The sequence below is a fragment of the Zonotrichia leucophrys genome, chromosome 7, assembly GCF_028769735.1.
Source record: "Zonotrichia leucophrys gambelii isolate GWCS_2022_RI chromosome 7, RI_Zleu_2.0, whole genome shotgun sequence".
Lineage (NCBI taxonomy): Eukaryota > Metazoa > Chordata > Aves > Passeriformes > Passerellidae > Zonotrichia > Zonotrichia leucophrys.
Window position 1 is genome coordinate 18,881,480 of NC_088177.1, and position 27,939 is coordinate 18,909,418.

The window sequence follows — 27,939 nt, forward strand, 5'->3', positions numbered from 1 at the left end:
GTCCCATTAAAAAGAGTGGAAAAGAAAAATTTATTTTAGCTAAGTCAGATGACACTCAACCAGAGCAGTTACTAAGTTTATTCTACCTACATTCAAATGCAAATTTTATAAAATTAGTCTTTTAAGACTAGGGAGACATTCTCCCTAGAAAGATACAAGCAATATCCAGTCAGTGGTGCTGCAAGCATTCAAATTCTCCTTATTTTTAGTAGTTGTCATATTTGTTGTGGAAAATGTTTAACAACTGCAATTACATAGGTAAAAACCTGTGACGATTGTGGTGTGTTCAGAGCTGTAAGAAAAGCTGTAAGCTTTTTCCACAAGAAAAAGCTGCCATCACAAAGATGCTACAACACCAATATTTTCAAAAGCACAACCACCCAGGATTTTCCCATCAAAGTACAGCATGATAGCCTCCCACCTGGAAACACAAAATTTGACACTCTGAGAAAGAACAAATGTTCTCCTTACATCCTAGTTATCTGGCGTTCCAAAGAGCCAGCCTCTTCCAAGTAATTCTCTGAATACACATACTGAGAAGACAGTGGATAAACAGAGGAAATGGAGCTTCTGCCATCAGTAATGGGTGTATACATCAACTGGCACACATTTTTTAATCTGTAAGATCTTTCAGTTCAAAGTTAAAGCAAACTGAGTAGCACAGAAATCAGAAAAAAAATCCAAAGTAAAATATCTCTTACAATCCTCTCTTTTTCCTGACAAACAAAATTTTAATTATAAGATCTTTCCTGTTAGCATAAGCAGCAAAAGCATTTAAAAAAAGACATTTTTACTGGCTTAAACATGCAGCGAGCGTCAGTGATCTAATTTTCACTCTTCATTTTATTCCTCAGAGATGCAAACCAGTCATGTTTTAAGGAAGATGATGAATAGCCTTCCTCTGGCTTATTTTACAAGTTTTCCAAATCCTAAGAGTCATATCTTGAAGTTAAATATAATGTTTTAGAAAATGAACGACAAATATTGCAATACTTGTCTTTCTGAAGAATTCAATTGTAGAAAATAAAATATGCTTACTTTAGACTTAACCATACCATAATGGGTGAAACCATTTATTATTTCAAGAGTACTGGGTCTGGGCTTGCTTGGCATTACAAAGGTGATCTCACTCTGTTTCATAGCTGCCCTGAGTTAAACCTAATTAGCACTCCATGAATATTCAATATTTGAATTTCAGTAGTGCAGTAACTTGACATCCATAGAGTATTGTCTACAGCCATAAACCAACCCTAAAAATTATAAAACTATCTGAAAAACAGAACTTCAAAAGCACTTTCCTTGTGAATTCCAATACCACACAAAAATCAATATATTATTTGGTTAAATTAGTTGCTTATGAGCAATACTGTTCTCTACACTTTTAGCAAATTTCTACTCCAGTCATCTTTATCTTTATATTTAAAAACGTCAGGGCACTTCCTCAAAGGCAAATAGCAACAACTGTATTTAACTTATCAATATGCTTGCCCTCATTTACTAGCTCACAAACAGTAGACACCTGCAAAAGAGACAAACAGCTTGGTTGTTTGGTTCCTAAATATGCTGATTCCATGTAAAATTAATAATCCTGGTCTTATCAAGAGAGAATGACGTGATTCTAGAAAAAATCACGTTTGCCCTAAACAGCTTGCTACTTCCTAGAAGTTTTAAAAATCCGTCAACTTTATGATTAAATTGCACTAAAGAATTACTTGTCCATCACGTTTAAGAGCCCAGAAACAGTATTTTTATAATAGTCTTCCACATATATTTAATCTTCATAAGCCATGAATTACCCTTCTAAGAAATAATGCCCTACAAAGCATATTTAAAAACCCCTCTTAGTTAGAGACAAATATTACCACACAATTATGTAAAGTAATGAATTCACTTTGGTTATATTCCTCACAAGCAAATAACTTTGGAAGTACAACAAGGAAATACATCCTGCCTTAACAAGTAGAACCTGAAGCTGGACATCTTTGTGTCTAGGATTGTTTATCTTACACGTGGCAGCAGAATCAGGCTGAAACTGCAACAGCTGTTCCAAAGAGTAATATTTGACAAGCACCAGTGAGCAGTACCATAAGATCACCCTAAAAAGATTTGCAAATCTGGTTCTTTGCTCTTTAAATAAAATAAATCAAATGCTTATTCTCAAAACAATGAGAACCTTTTACATTTTCAGGAGTCTACACAAATACATAGCAGCAATGGTGGCTTCAGGTTGAAGAGAGAATAACAGCAGCTTTTCAGTACAAAGAAAAAGGTCACTCTGCAGGTTATTTATAATACTGAAATGAAGCTGACAGCTATGAAGCCTTTTTTTTTTTTTTTAATTGCATGAGCATTATGCAATCTCCTTGAAGCTCAATCAAGCACTCAGCTTTCTAAAACAGCTAAGCTGTACTTGGGAAAATAAAGAACTTCCTCGCTGTGTACACTACCCATTTAATTTATAAATATATGAGAAGTCACAGATGATACACCAAGTATTTGTAAGCATTTTATCTAAAGTAGTTGACATGGCAGAGAACGGTATGCTTGCACAATTTATTCAGAAGTTATTTTTCACACACTTGCCCAGAAATGCTCCTCACAGAAGCCAATGGGTTGCAAAGCTCAGTTTAATGTCACTTGCAAAATGAATTATGTACAAGGGTAAGCTAAGTTTGCATTGTGTCTATTTACATTTTGGGGCCCTGGTTCTGCTCTTGTTTACAGCAGTGTAAACCAAATTACACAGAAGTGATACCAGTATAAGCACGAGGAGATCTTGTTATCTTAATGGCATTTAAAAAAAGGTTCCATCTTCCACCACAACATGCCACCACACAAGAAGTACATGGGTCTTTTTGAGTTTCACTGTAAGGCCTACTTTGTCTCTGTTATGACTGAAAGATGGTTTCTGAGAACTGGGGAAAAAAAAAAAAACTAAAAAAAAAAAAGCCAAGCTTGAAACTTCCCCCCCCCCCAAAAAAAAAAAAAAAAAAAAACCCAAACCAAAACACCAAAACCAACCCATGCCAAAAAACCCACAACAGTCAGCTGTGGCAAGGAGAACCTAGCAGACAGCATAAACATTATTTTTGGATGCAGACAGATTGTGTCTTACTAGAAAGGCATTAGAGTAACTGTAAAAAACAAGAGACTAAACAGAGGGATAATACCCATGGAAAAAAAGAATCAATCTTCCTCTCCTTTAATTTCTCCAGTTTCAGTTGTAGAGGTGAAAGATCCAGGAATGAGAATAAAAATAGTTCTTTAAAATCTCCTACCTCGTTGTTTGGGTCTTGAATGACCTTATAAAGAGCTGGTACCAGTGGTTTTTTTCGGTGCAATGTAGCTGCATAGCTGGAAATTTGTGATTCAGGTAATGCCTAAAGAAAAAAAAAATAATGAAGTCTCATCCCAACAGCCAAGAAAAGTCCTGAAGATCAGTAAATTTTCAGACTTGTAACCTAACTGTTGAGTACAAGTCCTTCTCCATACAAGTAGCATTTGGGAGCACTTCACCACTTTCAGGCTTAAATCCAAAAACAGTTTAGACTCATCTTCCATAAATCATTTGCTTTATTTTGGTAGGAGGAATCTCTTTCTTGATAGCCTGTATTTAACAGGATCTTTTTGAAGACTTCATCAAATCAACTCAACTTATTTAAGAGGTGTCAAGAGTATAGAATGAGCATGGACAGTCTCGAGTCTTCCCTCAGCAACCATGTTTGTGGATTTTGCACCCTTGGAACTTAAGCAAATTTCCAACAACAGCACATGATGACTTACTCTCATCAATGATTGAGGAACTACTAATTCTTAATTTAAATAATAGAATAATTTCTTATCAGTCATGAAATCCTGTTTTCTTGTCTATGCATTACCCTGTATTTCACTCAGCATATTTATCAATATGCAAAATAGCTTAAAAATACTTCAAATCCTTCACGATGAAACAATTCATCTTATGCAGCTCATGGGGGAGGAAAAGTAAAGTATTTTCCTTTTTTTTTTAAGTCCAAATAAATATATACTAATTATTTTTAAATTTAAAAGTTCTTCAATTGCAAATTTGGGCAGCATTATCCAGCTGTTAGTTAAATTCTAACAGCTTGACCTACACAAAACACACATATTTAAAATACCACATTGCTATTGCTGTGTTCTGCTCTACAATAATAAACAATAAACTTCTATTAGAATTATGCATTACATATTATGTACCAGCCAATTCAATTACACAGACCTTTGGATGTTTATGAATTAAAAGAAACAAAGATCAAGTAATAGAAATTTAAAATGTTCATTATTTGATATTAAAAAGCCCCACTACTATGTTTGGTGGCATTAAGCCAAGGGTTTGGATATCATTAATCTTCCCAGTTCACCTTGAATTCTGACAGCCATTCTTCCACCACACCTCGTTCTGATCCCAGCATTTTCTTACTTCTTTTGCTTCTCTCTTACCTTTAGAAGAAAAAAAAAGAAGTTAAATATTAGTTATGGTAGGAAAATTTAGTTTTTTACAATCCTCCCCAATGAAAAGCTGTTAATGCCTTTGCAATAAGATTATATAATACAAAACAATTTAAAAGGTTGCATTTTGGACAAACAGTCCCATTATTTAACAGTAATTTAACTGTTTTTTTGTTTAGTCTAAAATGCTCTGCATAAATGGGGAAGGAGGAAAAAGAAGGATTCAGTGCTTCAGGCCACTTGTCTTTCAGTTGTGTTTTGAAAATTACTTAGGTTCAACAAAATTTACATACAAGTTACACCATGGAAGTCCTACAATAAATGACCTTTTGGTAGCCAGACTAGATGACTGGAATCATCAATTCTCTTGTCAGAACTTACTTCTTTTTGTATTTATTATGTAACTTATTTGTATTTAAGAACAATCAGTATTTGTTAAATGAAAAGTGAAGTGAAATAAGATAAAAGGCTTCCCAACACATTTTTTGAGTTAATGTATCATTTTTTCAATGGCCCTTGGCAGGAAATCATTAAGAGAATACCAACTCTCTTGTGGGCAAGGAACTGCTTCAGATTTCTAAAGTGTGTTTAAACATCCTAAAATACAACAAATTCAGAAATAACATTAATTTAAATTCAAGTAACACTTGAGAGACTTATTTCAGCAGAAGCACTGAAAAATAATTCTGTAAAATAACAGAACTAATTAGATCTCTGCAAACAAAAGTTTACAAAGACATCCTGATGCCATGTCAGAGTGATACATGTATATAATTTAATTAAAATATCATAGCACATGAAGCTGAGTTCTAGTTCATTCTGCCTGGAAAAAAACCTGCAACATTAAACTTTACCTCTTTAAAGAAGTCAGTTTTCTAAAGGAGGAAGAGGAGAAGGAATGCAGAAATTTTTCAACCTGGGATGCATTTGTCAAGCCTTCAAGTACTGTCCCGTTTTCTAAAAGACAAAAAAACCCCATATCATGATCACAAAATCAGGAAAAAATATAGTAAAGTAAAACAAGCACTAATGTAAACATTTTTTGGCCTTACAAATTGAAGTTTACCAAATCCTCCAAATTCCACATGAACCCTTCTGCAATAAAGCAATTTGCCATTAAAAAAAACCAAAACCAAAAACAAACAAAAAAAAAGGCTCCGTGTTTCAGCAGGAGGAAGGGAGGAATTGCCTTCATCCAAACAAAAGATTTTTGTCACTTATGTAGAAAATCCTTCTGTGTTAGTGAGGCACAGTACTTACAAAGAACAACATAAGACAAAAGAAGAAAGCAATAATTTTATAAAATGTGAACTGAATTCATACCCTGACTTTGGAGAACATGTAATACTTAAATTGAATATATTAAAGACTCTCCCATACTAAAATTTCTTAGGCACATATTCCTTACAGAGCCAAAATTTCAGTGCTGTGAAAATCAGGCATCAAACTAAAGTTCACCTTCTGCTGAAGAATCCCTTCACAGTGAGCCTGAGGAAAGCAACACACACAGGAGCAAACTTCAGGTATATCAGTGGTTTTGCCATGCACTGAGCTTCAAGCTTCCCTGTTTGGGAATTTCCTCCAGTGCAAATCAGCTTGAGAAGCACAACTGCTGGATCAATGCAGAAGCACTCTACATCTGGTCTGGCTGTGGTCACTGCCAGTTCCATTTTAGGACAAATTGTCTCTGCCTTTCTAATTATTTGCCCAAATATTAAAGATATTTTAAGGACTTGTACAAAGAGGCAAAACAGGCAGCTGAGGGACTGCCCCAGCCTCACACACAGATGACTCTGGGATTTTCAAATGGCCATCTGGAAAGCACACCTCATGTTTACACTCACTCCCTGGTTTGCTATACCTTTGGGGGAAAATATAAATATATCCAACATGTGTGGGTGTGTCCCTAAAGTAAACTGGTTCAATACATTAAACCCTGTGCATATTTATTCAAGGCTGAAGTAGCCTGAACCAAGAGTATTGAATTTCATTTCCAGTGTTCACATGTCTCCCAAAGCAAACAAAATACAGAGAATATAAGAGATTTCTCATGTTTATTTTAAAAACATTATTTTTTTCTACTATGATTCAAAGGTTCTTATAGTATATAGGAACCATAAAAAACTAATCAAAAATTCAGTTATTAGTAAAAGTAAAAATAAAACATACCAAAATATTTTTACATATGGTCTGATGAAGATTTCTTAAATACTGAACAAGTAATCAAGTTTGAATTCATACTAAAGCATGGAATAGGAGAAGTTATAATTAGGAATGCAGTCACTCAGTGTTAAAATCAAATACAAAAAATCAATTACCAAAAATCATCCCCATAAAAGCACCTGAAATGAGAGTTTAAATGTTTTCTCCTAAACTTACTCATTTGGCATAAATGAGCAGAGTATGGCACATGAGGCTGTTAAATTAGACCTGGAATCTTCATACTTAAAATGAAAGCTATAATACTCTGTTCTGAAGGAAGTCACAGCCTTGCACTGTGCATCTGCCAATCACAGTTAACAAACAGAATTTTACCAAGTCAGAGCACTCTCCTTGATCATGCTATGCACAGAGATCATGGAATCATCTTGATTGGAAAGGACCTTTAAGATCACCAAGTCCAGCCACTGTGCAAAACAGCACTGCCAACTCCACCAATACACCACATCCTTCAGTGCCACATCTACATGGGTTTTTAAATCCCTTCAGGGATGGTGAACTCACCATTCTCAATATTTTTGCCTTTGAAAATACAAAAGTTTATTCCAACAATATACTATTGGAACAATGAAACTTAAAAACTCAGGTAACTCCTGAAGAATTTTTGGCTACAATAAAAGAAATAAAAGAGGGTCAACTGTGCTCATCAGAGAGCTTGTTTTCCACTTACATTTAGAAGAAACACATACTGAATACATTATTATTTACCAATCTGCATTTAAACCAAGACTAACCAAAATAAATCTGCAACAGCACAATGATTACCCAGATAATCTCAGCCACTACCACTTACTGCACTATCAACTATAACAGTGGGGATTAGAAAGAAAAAAAATGCCACTGATTAGATATTCAGAACTGATGATATTTAAGAAGATATGGCTATTCAAGTATGCAGAGGGGTTTTTGTTGATGGTGTGTATTTTATTCAGAGTTTTTGTCGGTATGTTTGCTTTAAAGAGGCCAGTAGTTTATACTGGTCTAGACATACGTGGGAGAGATTACATTACAGGACATGCACTTCAAACTGAGTCCAGTTCTTGGCCATTTTATACTACACAGCAAAATGCATACAACACAATTTTCATACTAGTTGCACAATGAATGAAAATATTATGCATTTTTACCTTAAAGGCCATGAGAAGAATAATTTGCATTTAACACCTGAACTGTGTCAGCCAAAAGAATAAAACTTCCTGCTACATGATTTCTTCACAGTGCCATTTGTGTAAGAGAACATTATGGAGTGACAAGTCCACAAGAACAGAAAACTATTATCAATTATAGCTCATTCTTCCAAGCTACACTCCTCTCATATCTCTAATTGATTACTGAGCATGGAAAGAAATATATTTGAAGAAAGATTTTTCCATGCTGCCTCTGTAAAAAAAATAGTGTGGAAAGCATCAAGAATGCATCCTTACTCTGAACTAAACACACTTTCAGTTTGTTTGATTCAGCAAGTTCATAGCTCTGTAAGAAGAGCACCTGTGTTAAACATGACCAACACCCTGGAGAGCAGAACAGATAGGAGACAACACGGGATGAGGTGGTCAGGAGTACACAGGAAAGAAACTTCCCCACCACACACCCACACTAACGAGACTGGGAAACTCTGGAGGAAGAAAACCAGGCAACATGCTGATAAATGCAGATAACAAAAGCACAATTTGAACTTCTCGTGACGAGCTATTCCTGAGTGCAGAGGTGTAAAAGACTAAATGGAAAAAGACTAGATAATATATTTGATGATGCAATGAAAACATCTGTTCAGGAATGCATCAGCAGCCAGACAATAAATCAAGATGCTTGATCACAAAAAAGTCATTTAAAGTAAATCTGAAAACATGAAAGCAGAGCATACAAAACTGGTAATATGCTCATATCTGAAATACTGGCCTACATTTGTTGCAAACAAAAGAAATATGTATAAAGTAGAAAAATGTTTAAGAAGTAGTTGAAGACAAGGATTGTGAAAAATAACTTCTAACCTGGATATGAGAATAATTTTTTAAAAACAGAGAAAATAAAGAGCTCCTTGTCTTAGAAGCTCATGGAATTAAGTGGCTGAGAAGGTAGAATGGACTTTTTCTTGTAACAGAGTAATAAAAAATAAAAGTTTGAATGCACCAAGATAGAAATCTTAGACTGTTAACAGTGTACTGCTTCCCACACTGTAAGTTACCATAAAATATCATGAGGACAATAAGAAACTATTGTAGGTAAACACTGTAATACCTGTTTTATATAGTTACTTCTGTGGTAGAACAAGAAGAGCAAAGAAGAAAACTTAATGCTGTCAACTAGCACTTCACTGACATGTTTTACAAAAAAAATTCTCTTAACAGCCACTCATTGCTTAACCACTCAGTAAATAGGTGTATAAAGCTTCATCCAGCTACTCTGAGTTATACACCAGAAGATATTAAATAGTCACAGTATGGTCTGTTTCTACACTAGAAAAGGGTCTGACTCTCATGCTAATCTAATCCCAAGGAAAAATAAAACCAGCCTTGCAAATGTTCAATTTTGGTGGATGGCTTCTTGTACTTACTTAAAATATATGCATTGTAATATACATCTCTTTTGATAAATATAGTACAAATACCTTTGTGATTTCCCTGTATCCATATACATAAACACATTATTCTACCAGAATCCTATTTAGTAGACACTTACATAAACTGTCATTTTGGTAAGAACATAAAATAATAAATAATACATTTTAAAACTATTGTCCTCAACAAATCAGAGCTCCAGCTGCAACTTGCCATTTGAAACAGGTTCAAACATTCTGCCAGAATTCTCTTGGCCATACAGCTCCAGAGTACAGAGAAACAAGGTAAAAACTGACAAAGACAGAAAGAAGCAAATCCTCCCTGGGACAGTTATTAATTTAAATTGTCAGCTCAAGCCTTCTCCTTAATAGAAAGGGCACTCTTCCAACTCTAGCTTTTAGGTAATTTAATTGCAAGCATCAGCAGACAGGCATGCATTCCAACTTTAAAATATAAATGCTGATGTATTCTTTATGTGGGATTTAGGTTGCCAGCCTTATTAGACAAGCCTTAGTCATGCAAAACAACTTGGATAAGACATTACTTCCCTGCCCACTCTGACTCACTAGTAAAAACCAGGCTAAAAAGCTTTCTTTTTGGATACCAGCAACAAAGAAAGGTATGTGAAAACAATGGGAGAAAGCCTTACCACAGAGAAGTCAAAGATGATGGATAACAGTCTTGTAAACTTTCATGGTACCATACTTGCACAGTAAGATCCATTTCTTATCAAAAAGGTCACATCAATTTCAGCAGCTGCCAAAAAAGGGGTAAAGAAAAGGTACAGCCCATCTGTTCCAAAAAGCCTCCTCTAAGTCACTTTAAGCTCTAAATTATCTTCTGTGCCTTTTCAAGCACCTCAAAGCTCAGCTGCCAACCTTCTATCTTTTTACCATTCCTACAGTGAAACTACTTTATAGACACAAAATTGCTGAAGACAAACAATTAGGGCAGCAGGAATGAAAATGCAACACTGAAAACAGACACTATACAACAGTTTAAAAAACGACTTTAAGGCTGATGTTTTCATAGTATTACACAGAATAGTTGTAGAAAGCTACAGAAGTCAGATTACTCTACAGAGAAAAATTTAAGTGCCTCATACAGGCAAATAAGCAGAAACTGAATTAAACACAGTTATATACGCAGAGATAAATCCCTCTCCTAGGAGTTCATGCAGCAAATAAAGCAGAAAAGAGTTGAGATAATCAAGAATGTGGAACAGGAAATTTATCTTTTGCATTCAAAGAAAACACTCCTCTACATTACTTACAGGATTTTGGAAACAATAATAATAAAGACATTATCCTGCAGCCTTAAATACCACCAAACACACATTAATTATTCTATTATAAGGACCTGACGCACTTTAAAATATATAAATACACACACACGTAGGTTAGCCACAGAAAAGTTACCTTGTTCTCTCAGCACCAGTTTCCTTAGAAACAACTTCACATAGTCATCCTACACAAAACCTAAAACATTCTCTTGTCAGGATCCTGGTGATAACCCATCCTACGCCAGACAATACAGGTTTGTCCTCCCTGTGCATCAGTTCATATGCAGTAACTCTTCCCATGCTAGTTTGTCTGCATTAACCTCTTTACTTACAAAAACATTGCCATGCAAATTACTTTCCGTGTAACCCTACCCCTCCCAAACACCTTCTCCTTCATGCTTTTGGTTCATGAAGTAAATTAAATCTAGATAAGTAAAGATGCAAAATGCATAGTAAAAGAAGGAGCCTAAAAAAAAAACTCAGCAAACTAACAGTTGCAAAATCACAGTTAAGGTGGTCTTTTTAAGGCACTCAGTGCTAACTACTAAAAATGAACAGACACAGGCTAAGAGAAATCAAGAAACAGAATTTCTGTGGGAACAAAACCAAAACAAAATTCAAACCCAAAACAAAACAAATCAATGAAAAGACACACTACCAAAACCCCCCCAGTATGCACTTTGGAATAAGACTGCAAACATTATGCTAAGATCACTATCTGGTCTGTAAAGGAAAGAAATCCATGCAGAAATGTTCTAGAAATACCAGCTGAATATTTTAAGCAGCTTCCCACTTTAGAGCTGTACAATCGTCACTTGAGAAACATAAATGTCTGTTATATTACAAAAATATCCATTGAAAAGTTGAAGTCAATTCCAGACCATATCTAAATTCCAATACCAGTATATATTTCTCATTGCAGTATTCCCTACCAACTGTAACTTCCACAAAATGGAATTTAGGTTACATATTCATTAATTAATTTACCTAACCTCCTTTTTTCTACCCTATTCTCAAAGAGATCTAACCCAGAGGCTCCTCTGCTGAAAGTAATGAAATCCCTTATTCTAATCTTTCCAGCTTCCAGATGGTAAAGCCTCCACCTCCAGGAAGAGGAGTGTAAATAGATTAAGCTGAAGTGACAAATTTCCCCCCATCCATACACTTACTTACACATTCACAAATTCTTAAATGAGTGTAATCTCCAAATTTATCTGAATTTACCTCAGTTATAGCTAAAATTATGTCATCTTGCTGACTTTTAAAAATGATGCAGTAAGAATACAAAGTTCCAAAGAAACTTTCAAAATGGCAGAGTTAAAATAAAGATCCTGAAGAATTAGGACATTGTTTTATTGCACGATGCCATAAATCTCATATCTGACTCAGATGCTTCATTCACATTTAAGATGCATGGTTTTCAAGGATAAAATTAATTCTGATTGATATGCTGGTCTTAGCTTTCCATTACAAGTTCCCAGACTTGAAAAAGCAAACTCAACAAATGTAGTTAAAAGAAACATCACTGATCACGACTCATCAAGATGACACAATTTCAGGACAGCCCAGATCTCTTCTGCCTGACCCCTATTCTGCTTGGAATATGGGAGCAAGTTGAACCCTACACACTTACAAGGACTTCAGTCACACACAGAGACTGTTCTCTATTCAGAGGTGAAGCACAGCAGCTTCAAGAATTCTGAAATCTAAGATCTGCTGCAACATTCACAGTTAAAACTGTAGCTGCCTTCATTGCTTCCAACTGTCACTGCAGAGGAAACAACTTGTCTTCTCCCATGTCACACATCACAGCATCATTTCAGTGTCAGTCATTTTCTGCCTCACACTAGTTTTCTGAAAGTTACAGAGGGGTTTTAAGAACTGCAAAGAACAATCTCACCAAACACAGGGAAAACCACTGTTAATTTTATATAGAGATTAGACAGACTGTACAAGTCAGAATTTCCACATACAAGAAATAAAACATGTACCTGACCATGTTAATTCTATATATTGCAATCCATTAAGAGCTGTGTGAACACCAATGATTAAGATATTTGGCCCAACTGATTAAGGTGATTGTACTACAAAAATTGATGCTTATGACCAGCCCTACTATTAACTTCACTACTAGGATTCCTCCAGAGCAGGAAATTACAGAGCCTTTGTTGGATTCTCCTTCACAGAAAACAGGCAAGAAACTGTGTCTGTAAAGAAAGTGTAACACTTTTTCATCACCTTATTAGAAGCTCTCACGAAGCTCTGAAACTCAGCTTACTATAATTGGCACTCTGTGGCCCATTACTGGGAAGCATAAACTGCTTTTCAGTGAAATAACTGCGTGAGAATTAAAACAGTAGTAAATGTAAATTAGTGCAACAACTACACCAGGTACCCCCTTTGTCTTGGTATGAGTTTAATAATTTATCTTCACTGCTGAATAGTTAAACACAATGCATATTGTTTACAGTCATTATTCTTCTACTCTTAAACCAACATTACAACAGAATGCAAACCAACCAGTCACAAGAATGGACTAATGAATATTTTACTGTGAAATTATTCATTTTTCATGTATTTTTAAATAGGACACTAAGTTACTAACATATGTGGGGGTATTACTTGGGGAAGGTGTTTGGATGGTTTTTCTGGATGTTTTAATCTGAAATTTAAACAACCCTTTTTCTAGAGCAAAACTTCATATATAATATCTTTAGGAACATGACATAAACACAGAAGAAACAACTTAAATCAACCCAATATTTCATGCACCCTATTAGACAAGATTTTCCACAATATTTCTCATTTATCTAAGCTATAGGCCAGTATAAAAAATAGTGTAAAACCACAACAGAACGAAAGAGAGACAAAAAGAAAACTGCCTTCCACAGGTGCTTGATGACTCCAGTTGGAATACACAGCCTTTTTTCCTCCTTCCCTCAACACTGCAGAAACAAGAGCAGGATCTTAAATGCACACTACAATTTTCATACATGTTTTCTATTTATAACCTGAACAAAATTAAAAGTTTTTGTCAAATACTGTCCCAATGTATATTCAGAAAATTTGAGTCTTTCAAGATCACGAAAAATTACAGATTTGACAGGCAGCACTGAAAATCCATGCAGCAAGCTTTACAGCTAAGCTTTCCCAAGTCTTTTTGTGTAGACAGGGAAGTGGAATTTATGTAGAGATGGTTAATTTTACAGTGTTCTAGGTTTTCAAACATATTTTCTTGCACTCCAAAAAACCTCACTGAGGACTCAATGTTCTAATCTTCAGGCACTTTTACATAACCTCATCCATACACAGAGACACTCTGGGTTTTTGTTTGTACTACTGAACAGTTTTCCTGCTTAAAAAAAAAAAAAAAAAAAAAAGAGAAAAAAACCCAACAAAACAAACCACCTTCAAAAGCAGTTGGTAAAACAGAGCTTTTCCTTTCCTCAAGTTTCTGGAATAAATTTACCGTAGGTAGAAGACCAGAGATGGCCTTATATGCAAACTTGTTAGGGGTTATATTACTACTTTTTGCAACATTAATCATCTTTGAGCAATCTACTTCAAATGAAATTCACCCACATGAACTATAATAAACATAAACAGTTTCTCTAATCTTTTACAGGTACTGCCCATCTGTGCAACAGTTATGACCTTCTACTTTTTTATTAATTATACTGGCATAGAGCAAATTCAGTCCATTCTCTTCAAACACAATCAAAAATTTTTAATCAAAGCCTGAGTTTAATTAAAAGCCTGTTCTGTTTCCCTATGCAATTGTGCTGATAGGGATCAGCAGCACTTACCAAAGTTCAAGCAGCAGGCACCTGAAATGCTGGATTACACATTTTTGGTGTAATACACTCATCTTTCATGGAGCATGCTCCACAAAACAGCCTTTCAAGGGCAACTTAGACAGAAGGTTTAGAAATACTGAGGTCATTGAAATGCACAGTGGACCTGCAGAGAGAACATGGAGTAACTTCTCAAAAAGTAGGGCTGATCCAGTATAAAGGCAAAAAAAAACTTGAAGAAAAACCCCCACTGCCAAGAACAAGCCAAAACCAACGTGCACAGTCCACATGTGACTCCTTCAGCACATGAAAAAACTGTTCTGGAAATACACACCCAGACCTAACACCCTGTACTTGCCATTATGTTCAGATTTGCAGGTTAAGATGATTACACCATAATTATTTCTTATCACTGAGCAGCGAGGGTTTCACACTTGGAGGGAAAATCCTCATGGTTTTCACCTTATCTGCCAGCTATCCAATTGGCACTTTAAGAACATATTCATAACATATTTTAACAATTATATTCTCTAATCAGTTCTATCTTTTTCATTTAAACTATTAAAACCAAGAAAATGGCAACTTAAACATTCCCCTGCAACAAAAAAGGAAATGCTAATAAAAGCCCTTTCCATTTTCTATAGATAGGACACGTGTGCATAAACATGCAGAATTTACTCATAGCAACCTTACATATATCAGAAAGCTCTAAAGTCTGCATTCAGAAAGACAAAGAGACAATAATTTCAATCTATTCAAAGTCAGCACACATTACTAAAGCAGAATGCTCCAGCAGTTCATAGAAACAGCAATAAAATTACTACTACAAGAATTCTGCATAAAGCCAAGAAAAGCCTGCATCCTTTCCCTGCAGGAGAGATATTTGGTCCTTCCCACTGGAATATTAATTTGAAATATATCAAAACTTGATAGAGCTGACAACAGACAACACAGTAATTAAGGTTTCCTAATTAGCATGATAATGTCCACTTAAGATTTGTTCCCTCCTCTCCCTCACAAGACCAAAGACTTATTATCAAAATAAGCCATCAAGTGCAGGAGTTGGCAATCGTGGGAGTATCATCAGCAGAGCAGGGCAATGGACCATCACACCCATACACATCTCCAGCAGCCAAGTGTGACAAGGTTCCTGCAAAATGGTTCAGTCAAACGACAAGAAGCTGTGCTGAAGCAGCTCTTTCCTAGCAGTTGACAGAAAAAAAAAAGAAAAAGAAAAAGGCATAGCAGTCCACTTCCCCACTGACCAGCAAATCTTTAAGCTTTCTGTATTTATTAGAAAAAATTAGTATCTACAGGCACTCTATTTCAATTTTTTTGAACTTCCTTCTACTTTTCAGATGTTGAACTACCTAGTTTTCTGTCTTTAGCACAGACCAGAACCTGCAAATCAAAGAAGAAGGGCACAGAGGAAATAACAGAACTAACCTTTGAACATTTAGTAAATTTTAAGTTGCCAAATAAAGGGTGGGGGAGTGGAGGGGTGGCATAAAAAACACTGTGACAATCAGCACAATACTCAATTACACAATTTCAGCAGCATCAATGCCAATTAGCATTGGCTGCTGACCCCTCATTTGGAATGCATCCACGATCTTAACCTGATTAGGACTTTGTGCACAACAAATGGGAAATCCTACTGTTGCACATTTATTTTTCTGCCTTAGCATCCTAAGTTTTACTCAATTTAAACACTGAAGTAGCTAGGGGGAAAAACTACAAGGTTAACATATAAGCATTATCATGGAATTTACTACAGCATCTTCAACCATTTCCCTAAAAATGTCAGAGTTTATTTTTGGGGTAATTAAGCATGTTAAAAACTAGATATATAGGGCTAACATTTTAATTTAAATTAAGAAGTAAAATTAGTGCTGTAGTTTTAGTTATGCTATGTAAACTGCAGCATTAATTGTGAAAAACCATATTAACATATCAAACCTGCAGCTAACTGAAGGGATTTAATCTATAGAGAGGAAAAAGCAAAGCAGGCAGTCTCTCTCTCTCAGTGTGTAACACCACGATTCCTGGGACACAAGGGATGTGGAACACAGCTGCCATTTGAATGATTTAAACACCCAGATGCCCCAGTAACATTTTGCTATGAGGAAACAAATGCAACAAAGTCACAAATTGCAACAAATGCATTTTTCTGAGGAAACAAATGCAACAAAGTCACAAATGCAACAAAGACACAAATTGCAACATCAGACACAGTTTCATTTCTGCACCCACAAGGAATAACTGCAGGAGTATTTTCACCACAGATGCAGAAAAGGTGCATATTCTGAAGGTAGCAATTGTTTTTACATGACCATGCATCGTCCAAGTCCACTCAACACCTGCACAAGCAAAAGAGCACCTCAGTTATTTCTGCAATTGGTCCTTTGCAGACACAAGACAACAAGTCATGCCTAAACTGTTTTAAAATTTTTATTTGCTGTCTCAACTTCTAAAGAAAATCTTGTTCTCTCCTTCTCCCCAAACAAACAAAAAGCAAGCTAGAAGTTTTCTTATTCAACAGATAAAGAGAGGCTTCTCAAACTCATGTGGTGTTTACCCTAACAGGGGTGAAGGCAAAGCTGAAGACTCAGAAGACATGAAACAAGTCTTGGCAGACACACAGAGCTAAGCAAGCAGAAAGGCACTAGCCTGTTCAATGGAGAGCCATGCACTGCATGTGACACCTGTGATTTTAAGGAAAGGTTGCGGTCACAGGATGTCTATGAAAATAAACAGTGCAGAAATGCAGTTTGTGAATGCTTAGCTGAAATCCATTTAGTATTTTAGTTCTTTCTTTTCTATTTGCATTCAAGTTAACCTCCAGTCCAAGACTCCTATCTCTATTTGTATGTCCACAGCTAACACAGAACTGTTTCAGAGATTTTCATGAAGCTCTTGCCCCTCTGACGTGGCAAGATTTGCACTGCAGTCCATTAACATAAGGGAAGCTTTCAGAATGGCTCATATGAAGTCTAACAAAATTATCATCTCTCTTCCCAAGAAATTGCCACAAATATGGTTTAGTAACTTCCAGAAGCTTAAGGATGCTACTATTTGAAATTATTGCACAGATGCAACACTGCAGACCATCAAGTATGGTGGTTTGCCAATTACATAACTACCAAACACAACAAATACATAATTAACAATCTAGAAGCAGTTTTGGAAGCTCAGCAATTTTGTCTAAGGCCTGTTCTAAGCTAAGAACAAGAAACAAGCACCTTAAAAAGCCCCAAACCCACAGGCATAAGAATCCAGTAATTTCTCCACTTCACATTTAAACCCCCCCTCTCCCCCTCTGTGTCCATATTTAGCTTACATCTCTGTGCTGTTTTGGCTCAACAAAACATCTTTAAAAAAAAGGGGAATGGAAAGTTCTCCACTGTTACACAAAGAAATATGAGCTTGTGCTGGGATAAATCCTTTGTCAGCATGCCTTACATTTCTATGTAAAAGGGCACATTACTGTCATTTAAACTCAATCACTTCTTGTGTAAGATGACGACAGCAAATGGACTTTACCCAATCCTCTGTCCATCCCACTGCTGCAGATACTAAAGGCCAGTACAACATCCATTCCAGGTAGGGAGATTTTTTTAATTACTATTTTTAACTGGGTGTGTTTCCAACCCTAAAGCATGAGGAAGCACAGTGATACACTGAAGCATCAAGTGTCCTTTCAAAAGAAGTATACCTCTAACCCAGAGTAATAACCAGATATCAGAACTCAAAGTTGAGCATTTCGATTTTCGTTCTTTGCCCTGCTCTGATGGCATGTCCCAGGGTGCTTGATAAATTGCTCACTCCACCCCCTCCATAACTCAGTTTACATAAAAGCCTCCAACCTCCTGAAACATGTCTTGTCTAAAAGGTGATTGACCCTCATGCTCAGCCATCACAGTGATAAATGGGATGGTGGAATCACCACTGTAGCTTACACATGGGGCACACCAGGCTGAAGATACCACACCTCCACAAAGGACATGTTTAAAATAATTCATTCTAATTCCAGCTGATTTTTCACGTGCAGGAAATACAATATTCAGATTTACAGATACAAGCTATTTCTACAACAAATCTGTTATGCTTATGCCCATGTGTTTCCACAATCTTGTGCTTAGGATATTTAGGAAAGTTACTTGAGTAAGTACTATGGACTTCTTCATAACCTTTTCTAAATCAACTTTTCTACCTTGTGGCCCTATTCCAAGCCAGAACAGAGGCAGGCATGCAAAGAGGCTGCTCTCCAGCCTCCCCTTAAACTCAATATACCCTTGAACCTAAAGGAAACAGAAAAGACAGAGCAGAAAATAAGAGGAGATGCAAAGAAGAAACAGACACCAGAAGTCTCAGAAAAAAACAAACTATCTGAATAAACAGAAAATAAATTAAGATAGGAAGGAAAAACGCAAGCAAATTTTACACATATTTCAGCTCATTATCTTTCAATCCAATATCTTCTCAGCTGAATGGCCATGAAAAATAAGATTATTCTTTTAAATTCTCTCACTGTCTTTCCAGATAGATGTCAAATAATTCCTCCAGTTCACATATGGGTCAAGGCAAGGCAGAAGAGGGGAGGAAAACCCTAAATAAAATTACAATTAACAATTTAGCAACTACTAAATATAGGGAATGGAAGCAGAAAAATATTCCAGACTTATCAATTTTGCCCTGTATGAATCAGCAAACTGCAGTCATGCAGTCTGCACAAATGTCCATGTCACACATTTCAGTCAAGCAGAATTCAGAGGAACAGCAACGTGGAACTATTTAAAGAACTCACAAACCATACACGATGCAGTCACCATTAAAGGAGATCTAACCATTTCAGGTTTTGAAGAATCAGAGTAATTACAATAAAAACACAGTAAGATTAGCTAGAGTATGGAGATTACACAGAAACACACACTCTGTACTTTTGGAATGCTAGCCAAATGCTTGTGTAACAATACAATATAAAATGAGAAGTCATGAACTACTTTGTCCTGTAGAAAAAAAAGCCCCACAGAATATACAGAAAGAAGAATTCCTGGAAGAATGTTTTAACATATTTGAATTGCACCAACCATCTCCATCAGGCCCTGTGCAGAACAATGTTGCACAGCCAGGGAATTTGGTGTTTTTCAATGTCAAATGATAGCAGTCATAATCATTTCTAAGAGATAAAAAAATAAATAGTTTACCACTTTGCAGTAGTTATACACCAAACATTTCTCTCTCCTAGTGGGATCTCTTTCCAAATGCCACTGGCTCTCTATTTTCAGGCAAACTTAATAAATTTGACCATAAAAATCTGTATTTTTCTACAGAATCACACCACGAGGTCAAGGCAGCAGATCTGGCACAGGCAGTGGGCAGCAGAGGCAAGCTGGACTGCCTGCAGAACAGAAAACAACCCAGGAAGACTGAAGGAGTGACAAGTGACCAGCCAATGGTTCTTCTGTCTTTCACTAAATATCTGAATTGATTAATAATAAAACATCTGTTGAACCCAGTGCCCAAATTAATTATATTTGATAGGAAAATGTAACATTAACAGAAGAAAGAAAAATTGCTGTGTGGCCATTCACCATACAATAAAAAGTTTTTACTATTATGGATAAACAGCAGCATGGACTGAAAGAGTTTGCAAACTATACACTATTTTAGCCAGTCCCTGATCTTGGTTTTTATGTTCTCTTCTTTGTAGCACAGCTGGCAATACAGAATTCTGTTTTACAGTTGGGTTTTCCTAAATAACTATATTTTATTTCATTAGAAGTGCCCCTCTACCTCTTGAGCTTTTATTTGAAGCTTAAAAACTGAAGTCAGAATTCTATACAAAAAAAGGAGATCCATTCAGTTGCTCCATAAATCTGTCCTATGACTAAATTTAAAAAAAAGACACTTGAATTATTTGTCTTGCTATTAGAAGCAGGAATTATCCAAACAAAGGTGTGGAGAGAAAAATTCAACCATCTTGCCATTTTATCTACAGTGAGTTATACAAGCATAAACTCTAACTACATTCTTACTCAAACAAAACCTGGAGAAAACAGCATTAAATAAGTCAAGAATTACTTCTCACACTTGCTCTGTTTGGAAATGAAAATAACTGAGTGAAGTAGCAGTCAAACTATACTACCTGTGACTGTCTCTGCTCAGATCAGTTCTGCCTGAAAGGGATTTCTTTAGTGATTATTACATGGCACAGATGTCCTTCAAGAAGACTCAGCTGGGAAGCCTCCACCTTCACTTCTTGATACTCATTCGTATCTTAAGACAAGGAAACAAGCATCAAGAAAAATAATGGAATCAAAAATTCTTTTCCAGCCCAGACAAGTCTTTGAGGGAACACATGATCCAGGTCTTTAAAGATTCTCAGCTCATATTAAGCTGCTTGGTAAAGAGCAAACAGGTCTGCCTCTCGTCATACAGAAAACAGGGAGTATCACATGAAGTTCTCAGGTAACAGCTCAGAGGAATGACTTACTGACACCCCACATGAAGTGCAGCTCTTAGTGACAGAAAACATGGTAGCTGCAAAAACCACACAAGGGCCCTAAAGTTTTTACATGTTAGGTATGTCCATGAAACAAAAATCCACACTACACATCATCCCCTCTGAGACTGGAGAGCTGTCCAAGGGGTAACCCTATATTCTAGACAAGGGTGTAAGAGCAAAGCACCTCTGTCAAATGGGCACCTGCTGAGCTGTGGCAGAGCAGCAGAACTCAGAACAATGATCCTGTCACACCCCAGGGTCTCAGAGCCTTAGGCTGCAGCAGAGAATAACAGATCAGACCAGTGGGGCTGCTCCTGGGAAGAATGGTCTTTATGTTGCCCAAAAAGAACACCTCAAACAAAAACCAACCCACAAGCAAACAAACATCATAAACAGAAAGAAACTAAGACTAGTGCTCCAGCCCATCACTACTCAAAAATAGAGGTGAAACAGTAACTGTGATACTGTCCATAAAATATTTAGCTCTCTAGTGATGCCTGAGAAGATAATTTCCTTCCCCACATTCACTGAGTGCTTTTTTTAAAAGCATTCAAAGAAACCAAGGTGAACTAAAGAAAGATCTTTTCCATTCTTATTGTAATTAAGGCAGCATTAACCATTTTATTCAAATGACAAGAGGCTTCCAATGACATAACTGACTACTAATACAACACCACAGGAAGTAACATGCAATTTCAGGGGGAAAAGGATGCAATATTTAACTAGTTCAAATATGTCTTCTGATATTAAAGGGAAAAAAAGCAAAAGAACAACCCCACAACCCTTTATTATCATCTCAAAACTGCAGACAGTTCAAGCCACAGTCAGTCACACAGCTCTCTACTCCAGAAAACAATTATGAAGAGCACAGCAAACACTGTCCAGTGCTAGAGAGAATACTGGATGCACAGGCAGAGAAGAGTGGCTCCTATAATGACTCTCACAATCTGCTAATCCAGAATGCACAGCAACACAAATTGCTGGAAACATGGACTTTTGAAAGCTATCCAAGAAACCCTGCAGCCTTCCTCTAGCTCAACAGCACAAGCAGGAATCCCAGCAAATCATAACTAGCATGGCTGAATAGAAGCTAAAATAACTTTGTCCTAGAACATCAAATCTTTGCAGTAATTATCACCACAACTAATTATTAATAATAAAAAAATAGTGCACAAAAAACCCCACCAACTGCATAAATCACAAAATGTACTGATCATTTGTACATGGAGTTTCAATGACCTTTCCTTCCTAGAGGACATTCAGTTGTTTGTTGGGGTTCTTTTACACAATATAGAAACTTCTTTTACGTTATTTCCTTCTGCATATTATTGATTTCTTCAGACTGACACTGTAATTATGGTGAAGCTCCCTTCTCAAAACACACTGTAGCAACACTTCTAGGCCCCTTGAAATTATGCAGACTCACTTACTTGAGGGTACAGCATCAAAGAGCTTACTATATTCCCAAAATATCACATCCCTCATATTGGCAGCCTTGTTTTTAAAAGAGTATAGACCATTCTGAAAGAAAAGGAATCACAGGAAGCAGAACATGGTAGAGCAGATCAACTGACTGCACAAGGTTTTTCTTACCATGAGTTATGTACTTGGGGGGGTGAGGGGGACGGCAAAAACAGCTCCTGAAAACCTTGTTAAACTTGTAAACCTATTAAACAATTGTGTTCATGCACAACAGATCCCACACAGCCAATGCTCTGGGATCAGAACTGAACGTCCCTGGTAACACACTCAGCAAGACCAGCATAATTTTGTGTGGAATATTCAAGTCAGGCTTCCAAGCACCAAGAAAACAAAACAAAATAAACAAAAACAACACCACCAACAAATAATAAGAAAAAAAAGCACCAATCATAAATAAAACTGTGAGTTTTTATCTTTCTCTCAAAGCATAAAACCAAGGTTATCTGGTACCTGACATGTCTATGGGTCACTGAAAAAAAATTCTGAGAAAAATATACACATTCCTCAGCACCACTGCACTTTGGACACATACACATTAACTTTCAGCCACAGCAAGAGACAAGAAATATTTTGCAAGTCTCTGACAGAACTGCATTCTCTGTAAGACAGGGATTTAAGCACCTCACAAACAAAGAGCCAACAATTCCAACCCCCATACGTTACAGAAAAACAAATGTGTGTCTTCTCTTCCTGAGAGAAGACTGCTCTGAATCTTCCAGACTTTATCTCACAGTGAAAAACATTCACTGCTGAAACCAGACTGAGGCAGTCTGGATTAAACAGATGGCACTCTATTTAGAACAGTTTCACTGTTAATAACATGATAATGGCATTCCTCCTGGAAATCTTCTCATGCACTTCCAATATCCCCATTAAGAAACCCTGAAACCCAGAAGTCGATTTCCATCATAACATATTGGAAAAAGGCACTACAGTCTACCCTGAAATTTCACTGGCATCATGCTGTAATGTTTACTCTCATGTTAATAGGAGTATCAAAAATTAATAGAACAGTTTGTATTCTGCTAAAAAGAAACAATATTGTATTGCATACAACTGAGAAGTAATTAAAGTCTTCATAAGTCACTGACTGTGTAGTTAACTTTTACCAGTTTCTTTCCAGATGAAGCAGACTATGTGCACAAGTTTGGCAAACACAAAAATAATTGTAATTAAGCAGATACTAAGGCAATTGACACTTCACAGTCCCACAGCCACACATGCAAAGCGCCGAGCTCCTGACAGCAGCACTCAGTGAAACCAAGGCACCGCCTCGCTCAGGAGGCAGTTGTCAAAAGAATTCCTCACTTTCCCTTACCTTTCAATGCACTACCGGGATTTCGGGACGCCTCCCCGCTTCTCCTACGGAAACAAACACCAGTGTTCTTTTAGGACAAACCCACTGAAAGCCGAAACTCGGCTCCTGGCGCCGGGCGGGCTCGCTGCGAGCTCCGATTTCTCCCGCAGCTTCTCCCCGCGCCGAAGCGCGCCCCGAGGGCTGGCAGCGAGCGGGCACTGCCCGGGCCCGCCGCCGCTCCCCGCGGCCAGGGGGAGGGCCGGGGCTTACATAACCGGGGAGGGGGCGGCCGTCCGAGCCAGGGGAGCGGGAAGGGGCGGCAGGAGAGGGAGCGGAGCCGCAGGGGCACGAGAGGGAACGCGAGCGGCGCTGCCGGCGCGGCTGCCGGGAACGCTTCGCGCCCCCGCACGCACAGACCCTGCGGCGCTCCCTTCCCTGCCCGCACGCCGGCAGCGCAGAGGGCGGCGGGCAGCCCGCGGAGAGGGGGAGATCCCGTTCCCGGTGCCGGCCCTCACCCCGCCGCCCCCTCACCCCGCTCTCCTCCTCCGCCGCCACCTCCAGACACCGCCAGCCCCGCACCTCAGCAACGCGCCCGCCCATTGGGCCACGCCCCCCGCAAGAAGCCGCGCACTGATTGGGCGCCTTCCGCTCCGCTGCTCCGTCCCCCGGTCCCTCAGCCCGAGTCGGTGGCGCCGCTCCTGCTGCGGGCCTGTCCCGTTGGGCCCTGCCGGGAGCGCTGCGGGGGCACCGGCCCGGGGAGGGGATCGGAGGGCGGCTCCACGGCCCCCGTGTCCGCGCCGGGCCAGCGGGAAGGGCCGGAACGAAAGTTTCGCGGAACCTGCGTGGCTTGCTCGCGCTTTCCGTAGCGGCTGGTCCAGAGCTGGGTTCCGGTTCCGGGTGGTGGCCGCGTCCTGAGCAGGGTCGCGGAGCGGGCAGGTACCGCGGGCGGGGCTGGCACCGACACCGACACCGGGCTGCGCTGCTGCCGCCGCCGGGCAGGGCAGGCGGGGCGGGATGGGGCTGGGGTGGCTGTCAGTGCGCGTTGTGCCCTCCCTGCTCCGCTCCGTGTCCGACCTCTGGGCACAGCTGCGCTGGCTCTGCGGGCAGAGAGCGCCCGGCCCGCGCTGCAGCACAGCCCGCTGGCTGGCGTTACCTTCCCTCTTGTAAAACGTGGATACTGGGGGGAGAGAGGCCTTGGGTTTCTAGCACAAGGCAGGAGCCTGGCATCTAATTTAGGAGGAGCTTTTCGGGTAATGACAGCGTTAAGGCTGCTCTCCAGGTTTTCTCAGGCAGCGAAATCTGTCTGCTTGCCTTTGCGGGTTGGACTCATCTTCAAGAGTTACAGGCTTTTGAAATTGCATCCTGCATTCCAGTCAATTTTCTAAAAGTGAACCTGTTCTTGCTACCTGATAGGTGTTAAAATGGGAAACCTTGGCTCAAGGAATAATCAGGTGCCTTGTGAAAATGGAGCCTTAAAAGCTATCATTTTCTTCTGATCCTTAATGATCTCACTGAAAATGTTCCACTTCACATCTGTTTTTAAAGAGATACTTAGTATGTTTGTACTTGTCCAAGGTGTATGTAAATAGAGCATACATTTTTCAGCCTTATCAAGCAATGGGTGAGGTGCATCTCCTTGTCCATGCACCTCTCCTGGCCCTGTTGAATGTCACACTTATATCTGACTGAACTGGAGGCAGCTGAAAGGAGCTGAGGAGCCAAGTCTTTGTTTTTCTTCAGAGCTTAGCAATCACAGCTTTCCCACACTTAAGTCAGAAATTTTTACTCTGAACTCTTTGTGATTTTTCTGGAAAGTCTGGAAGTGGGGGGCTGGTGTTGCTGAAGTGCATTTATAGACATGGAAACCATTGGGTTTCTTACACTCTTCTCTGGCACAGAGGGTTGACATAGGTGCTCCATGGATGTAGCAATGGTTGTGACTTACAGCACAGTGATGCTTAAGTTTGCTTTACTGTATGTAATCACCCAGCTCTGAAACACAGCACAAAGTCCCTTGGCTCTTTGTTCTCTGTTTCTTCTTGTTGCCTCCCTGTTTTTTCTGTACATGGGATTGTTCTTTGCAAGTGTATAAAAATAAGATGGTGCTGTCTGCCAGGTAACAAACCGACCTTTTCCCCAGGTATGGGACACGGAGGTGACCACGGCCACGGGCACGGCCATGACAAAGTGGAGCTGCCTGACTACAGGCAGTGGAAGGTGGAGGGGACTCCCCTCGAGGAGGTGCAGAGGAGGCTGGCAAAGAGGGGGCTCAGGGACCCTTGGGCTCGGTAAGTGCAAGAGCCTCAAAAATCATCCTGATGTGGCATCTGCTGGCATCAGCCAGACCTTGGCATTGTAGGTAACTCCTTCTTCAGTAAAAGCAGTGAAAATTATCAGCATTTCAGTAAAGTCTGAAGGGGATTGAGCCAATCATATGAAGGTTCAAATAAAGAAAAAAGCATGAGATGATTCCTTCTGAATTTCTTAAATTTCATGTAAAGTCATATGTCAATTCTATAGGACAGTACAAGCATCATGCCAATTTTCCTTAACAAGTGAGAAATTAAGGTATCATGCTACTTGCTCCAGTAGTCTGGCAAGAGATTGTATTATTAATGTCTTGCACCACAAATCTTCAAAGTCACCCTCTCCAGAGCTCCCTCTCCTTTGGTGTGCCAAGTTCATTTTAACAGGGAATCTGCTTTCAACCTTTATGGCAAATGCACATTAATGTACATATTAAATACAAGATAAGCTTTGTGAAAGATGTCATATTTGGAAACTTTATATCAATTAGGCCCTATACTGGCACCTAGGAGCTATTCTTCCATGCCAGTGTGCTTTCATCCTGAGTCACAAAATTCATCTGCACAAAAGGATTATCTGTGAACATAAATGTCTGCCCCCCTTGGTTTAAACCCTGGTATTCTCTCCCCAAATTACAGTTTTTATTTTATTGCTTAGTTATTTTTCCTTTTCTTAAGGACTTTTGAGTCCTTGCAAGAGACAAATTACACCCATGTCCATAGATTACACTGGTTGTGCTATAAATAAATAAATTTTGTAGTCAGAGCAGTGATTAATGTTTCAATAATAATGGAGGTCAAAAACAGCAAGGCAAAACAGTGAAGTTTGCACATACTCTGTAGCTCAAGCTAAACACCATCTTTTCAGTCTTTCTTGTTAAAATCATCTTACTCTCATGTAGCTGTGTTGTATTGTGAAACAGAAAGCGCCTCCACACTGAGATGAGCTATCTGTGGATTGTAAGATTTCACTGTGCTGCATCCTGTCTAGCACAGTGACTAGCCTTTGTACTTAGTCCAATCCATGTTAGTGCTAGTGGGCTCTGATTTGGTACAGACTAAAAACAGAAGAGTACAATTACATGATTTTGAGGAGGTGATTCTGTTCCTATAATTGTGTTGTTTGCTGGCAGTACTTGTATCTCAAGTTATATGGTAAGGGTTAGAGTTCCTGTCACAAACTTTACTTGTAATTCCTGATACTTAAATGACAGAACATATTGTACAGCCTCAATGTCTATCTAATTCAAATACCTTCATCATTCTTTAGTATATTTATATTCTTGTTAATCTGTATCACAGTGGCTCCCCTGATCTTTTTTCCCTTTGGTTTCATTTTCCTTTCTAGTAATGAAGCGTGGAGGTACCAGGGTGGCTTTGCAAGACCTATCACCGTAACAGAAATCTTTACCAGGGGATTCAAGTGGGGAGCTGCAGCTTTCGTCATAGCTCTGGCCATTGAATATTCACTGTTTCCTCCAAAGAAGAATGGAGGCCACCACTGAAGATCAAATATGACAACTTAATACTTACAAATCATAAGCTGAAGCATACATAAGCCTGCTGCTCACTCTGTACTTATAATATGCATATTAAAGTCTATCACAGGCAAACCAGTGTTTCTTTGATCTTATTATACTCCTGTAGAAGGATCAAAAACCATGGCCAGAGCAATTTAACTGGCTTCGATCTGGGGGGAAAAAAACACCCCAGGATGGCTCTTGGGTTTGCTCTACTGTCCTTTAAAGAGCAAGATAAACTATCACACCAGCTCTTTCCAAGCCCTGCCTTGATTCTGCTAAATGAAATTGAGAAGTTGGTTTTAATTATATTTATTACAGGTTTAATAACTATTATTTCCCAGTAAGTAGTAATGAATGACTTGTAATTTCTTAGAAGTGTTGGTTACTATTTGCTCTTATGTCTCCAAATAAAAATAAATATTAACTTAAAGTTTTAAAACCAACTCCAGACTGTCTCCAAGTAGATGAAAGTACCAAAGCTTATACTTAGCTCTCTTGA

The 27,939-nt window shown here is 38.4% G+C and overlaps 2 protein-coding genes across 6 annotated transcripts in view; one reads left to right on the forward strand and one right to left on the reverse strand.

Annotated features, from left to right (window-relative positions):
* Positions 1–24,217, reverse strand: part of HYCC2 (hyccin PI4KA lipid kinase complex subunit 2) — a 50,157-nt gene extending 25,940 nt beyond the window's left edge. For 2 of the 5 annotated variants that reach the window (XM_064718827.1, XM_064718823.1), the window contains exons 1-5: positions 24,143–24,195; positions 23,633–23,676; positions 5,325–5,427; positions 4,383–4,461; positions 3,279–3,380 (exon numbers count right to left, since the gene is read on the reverse strand). In XM_064718827.1, the coding sequence (XP_064574897.1) occupies positions 3,279–3,380; positions 4,383–4,433 (153 nt within the window). In that variant the 5' untranslated portion in view covers positions 4,434–4,461; positions 5,325–5,427; positions 23,633–23,676; positions 24,143–24,195. Of the gene's footprint in view, positions 1–3,278; positions 3,381–4,382; positions 4,462–5,324; positions 5,428–9,897; positions 9,941–23,632; positions 23,677–23,881; positions 24,089–24,142 lie in introns of those variants that run through there. The other 3 variants (XM_064718824.1, XM_064718825.1, XM_064718826.1) reach the window with 3 other exon arrangements.
* A 43-nt stretch (positions 24,218–24,260) lies between these two features.
* On the forward strand, positions 24,261–27,530 carry NDUFB3 (NADH:ubiquinone oxidoreductase subunit B3). Its single transcript, XM_064718829.1, has 3 exons — positions 24,261–24,547; positions 25,752–25,899; positions 27,266–27,530. Exons 2-3 carry the CDS (start codon positions 25,754–25,756, stop codon positions 27,420–27,422), a joined length of 303 nt encoding a protein of 100 aa, XP_064574899.1. The 5' UTR covers positions 24,261–24,547; positions 25,752–25,753; the 3' UTR covers positions 27,423–27,530.
* The last annotated feature ends 409 nt before the right edge of the window (positions 27,531–27,939 follow it).

What these genes read in the sequence shown, in the direction of transcription:
- NDUFB3 (XM_064718829.1), top strand. Translation starts at nt 25,754, where the DNA reads ATGGGACACGGAGGTGACCACGGCCACGGGCACGGCCATGACAAAGTG. An exon ending in CTCAGGGACCCTTGGGCTCG is followed by an intron (nt 25,900 to 27,265) that starts GTAAGTGCAAGA and finishes TTTCCTTTCTAG; the next exon opens with TAATGAAGCGTGGAGGTACC.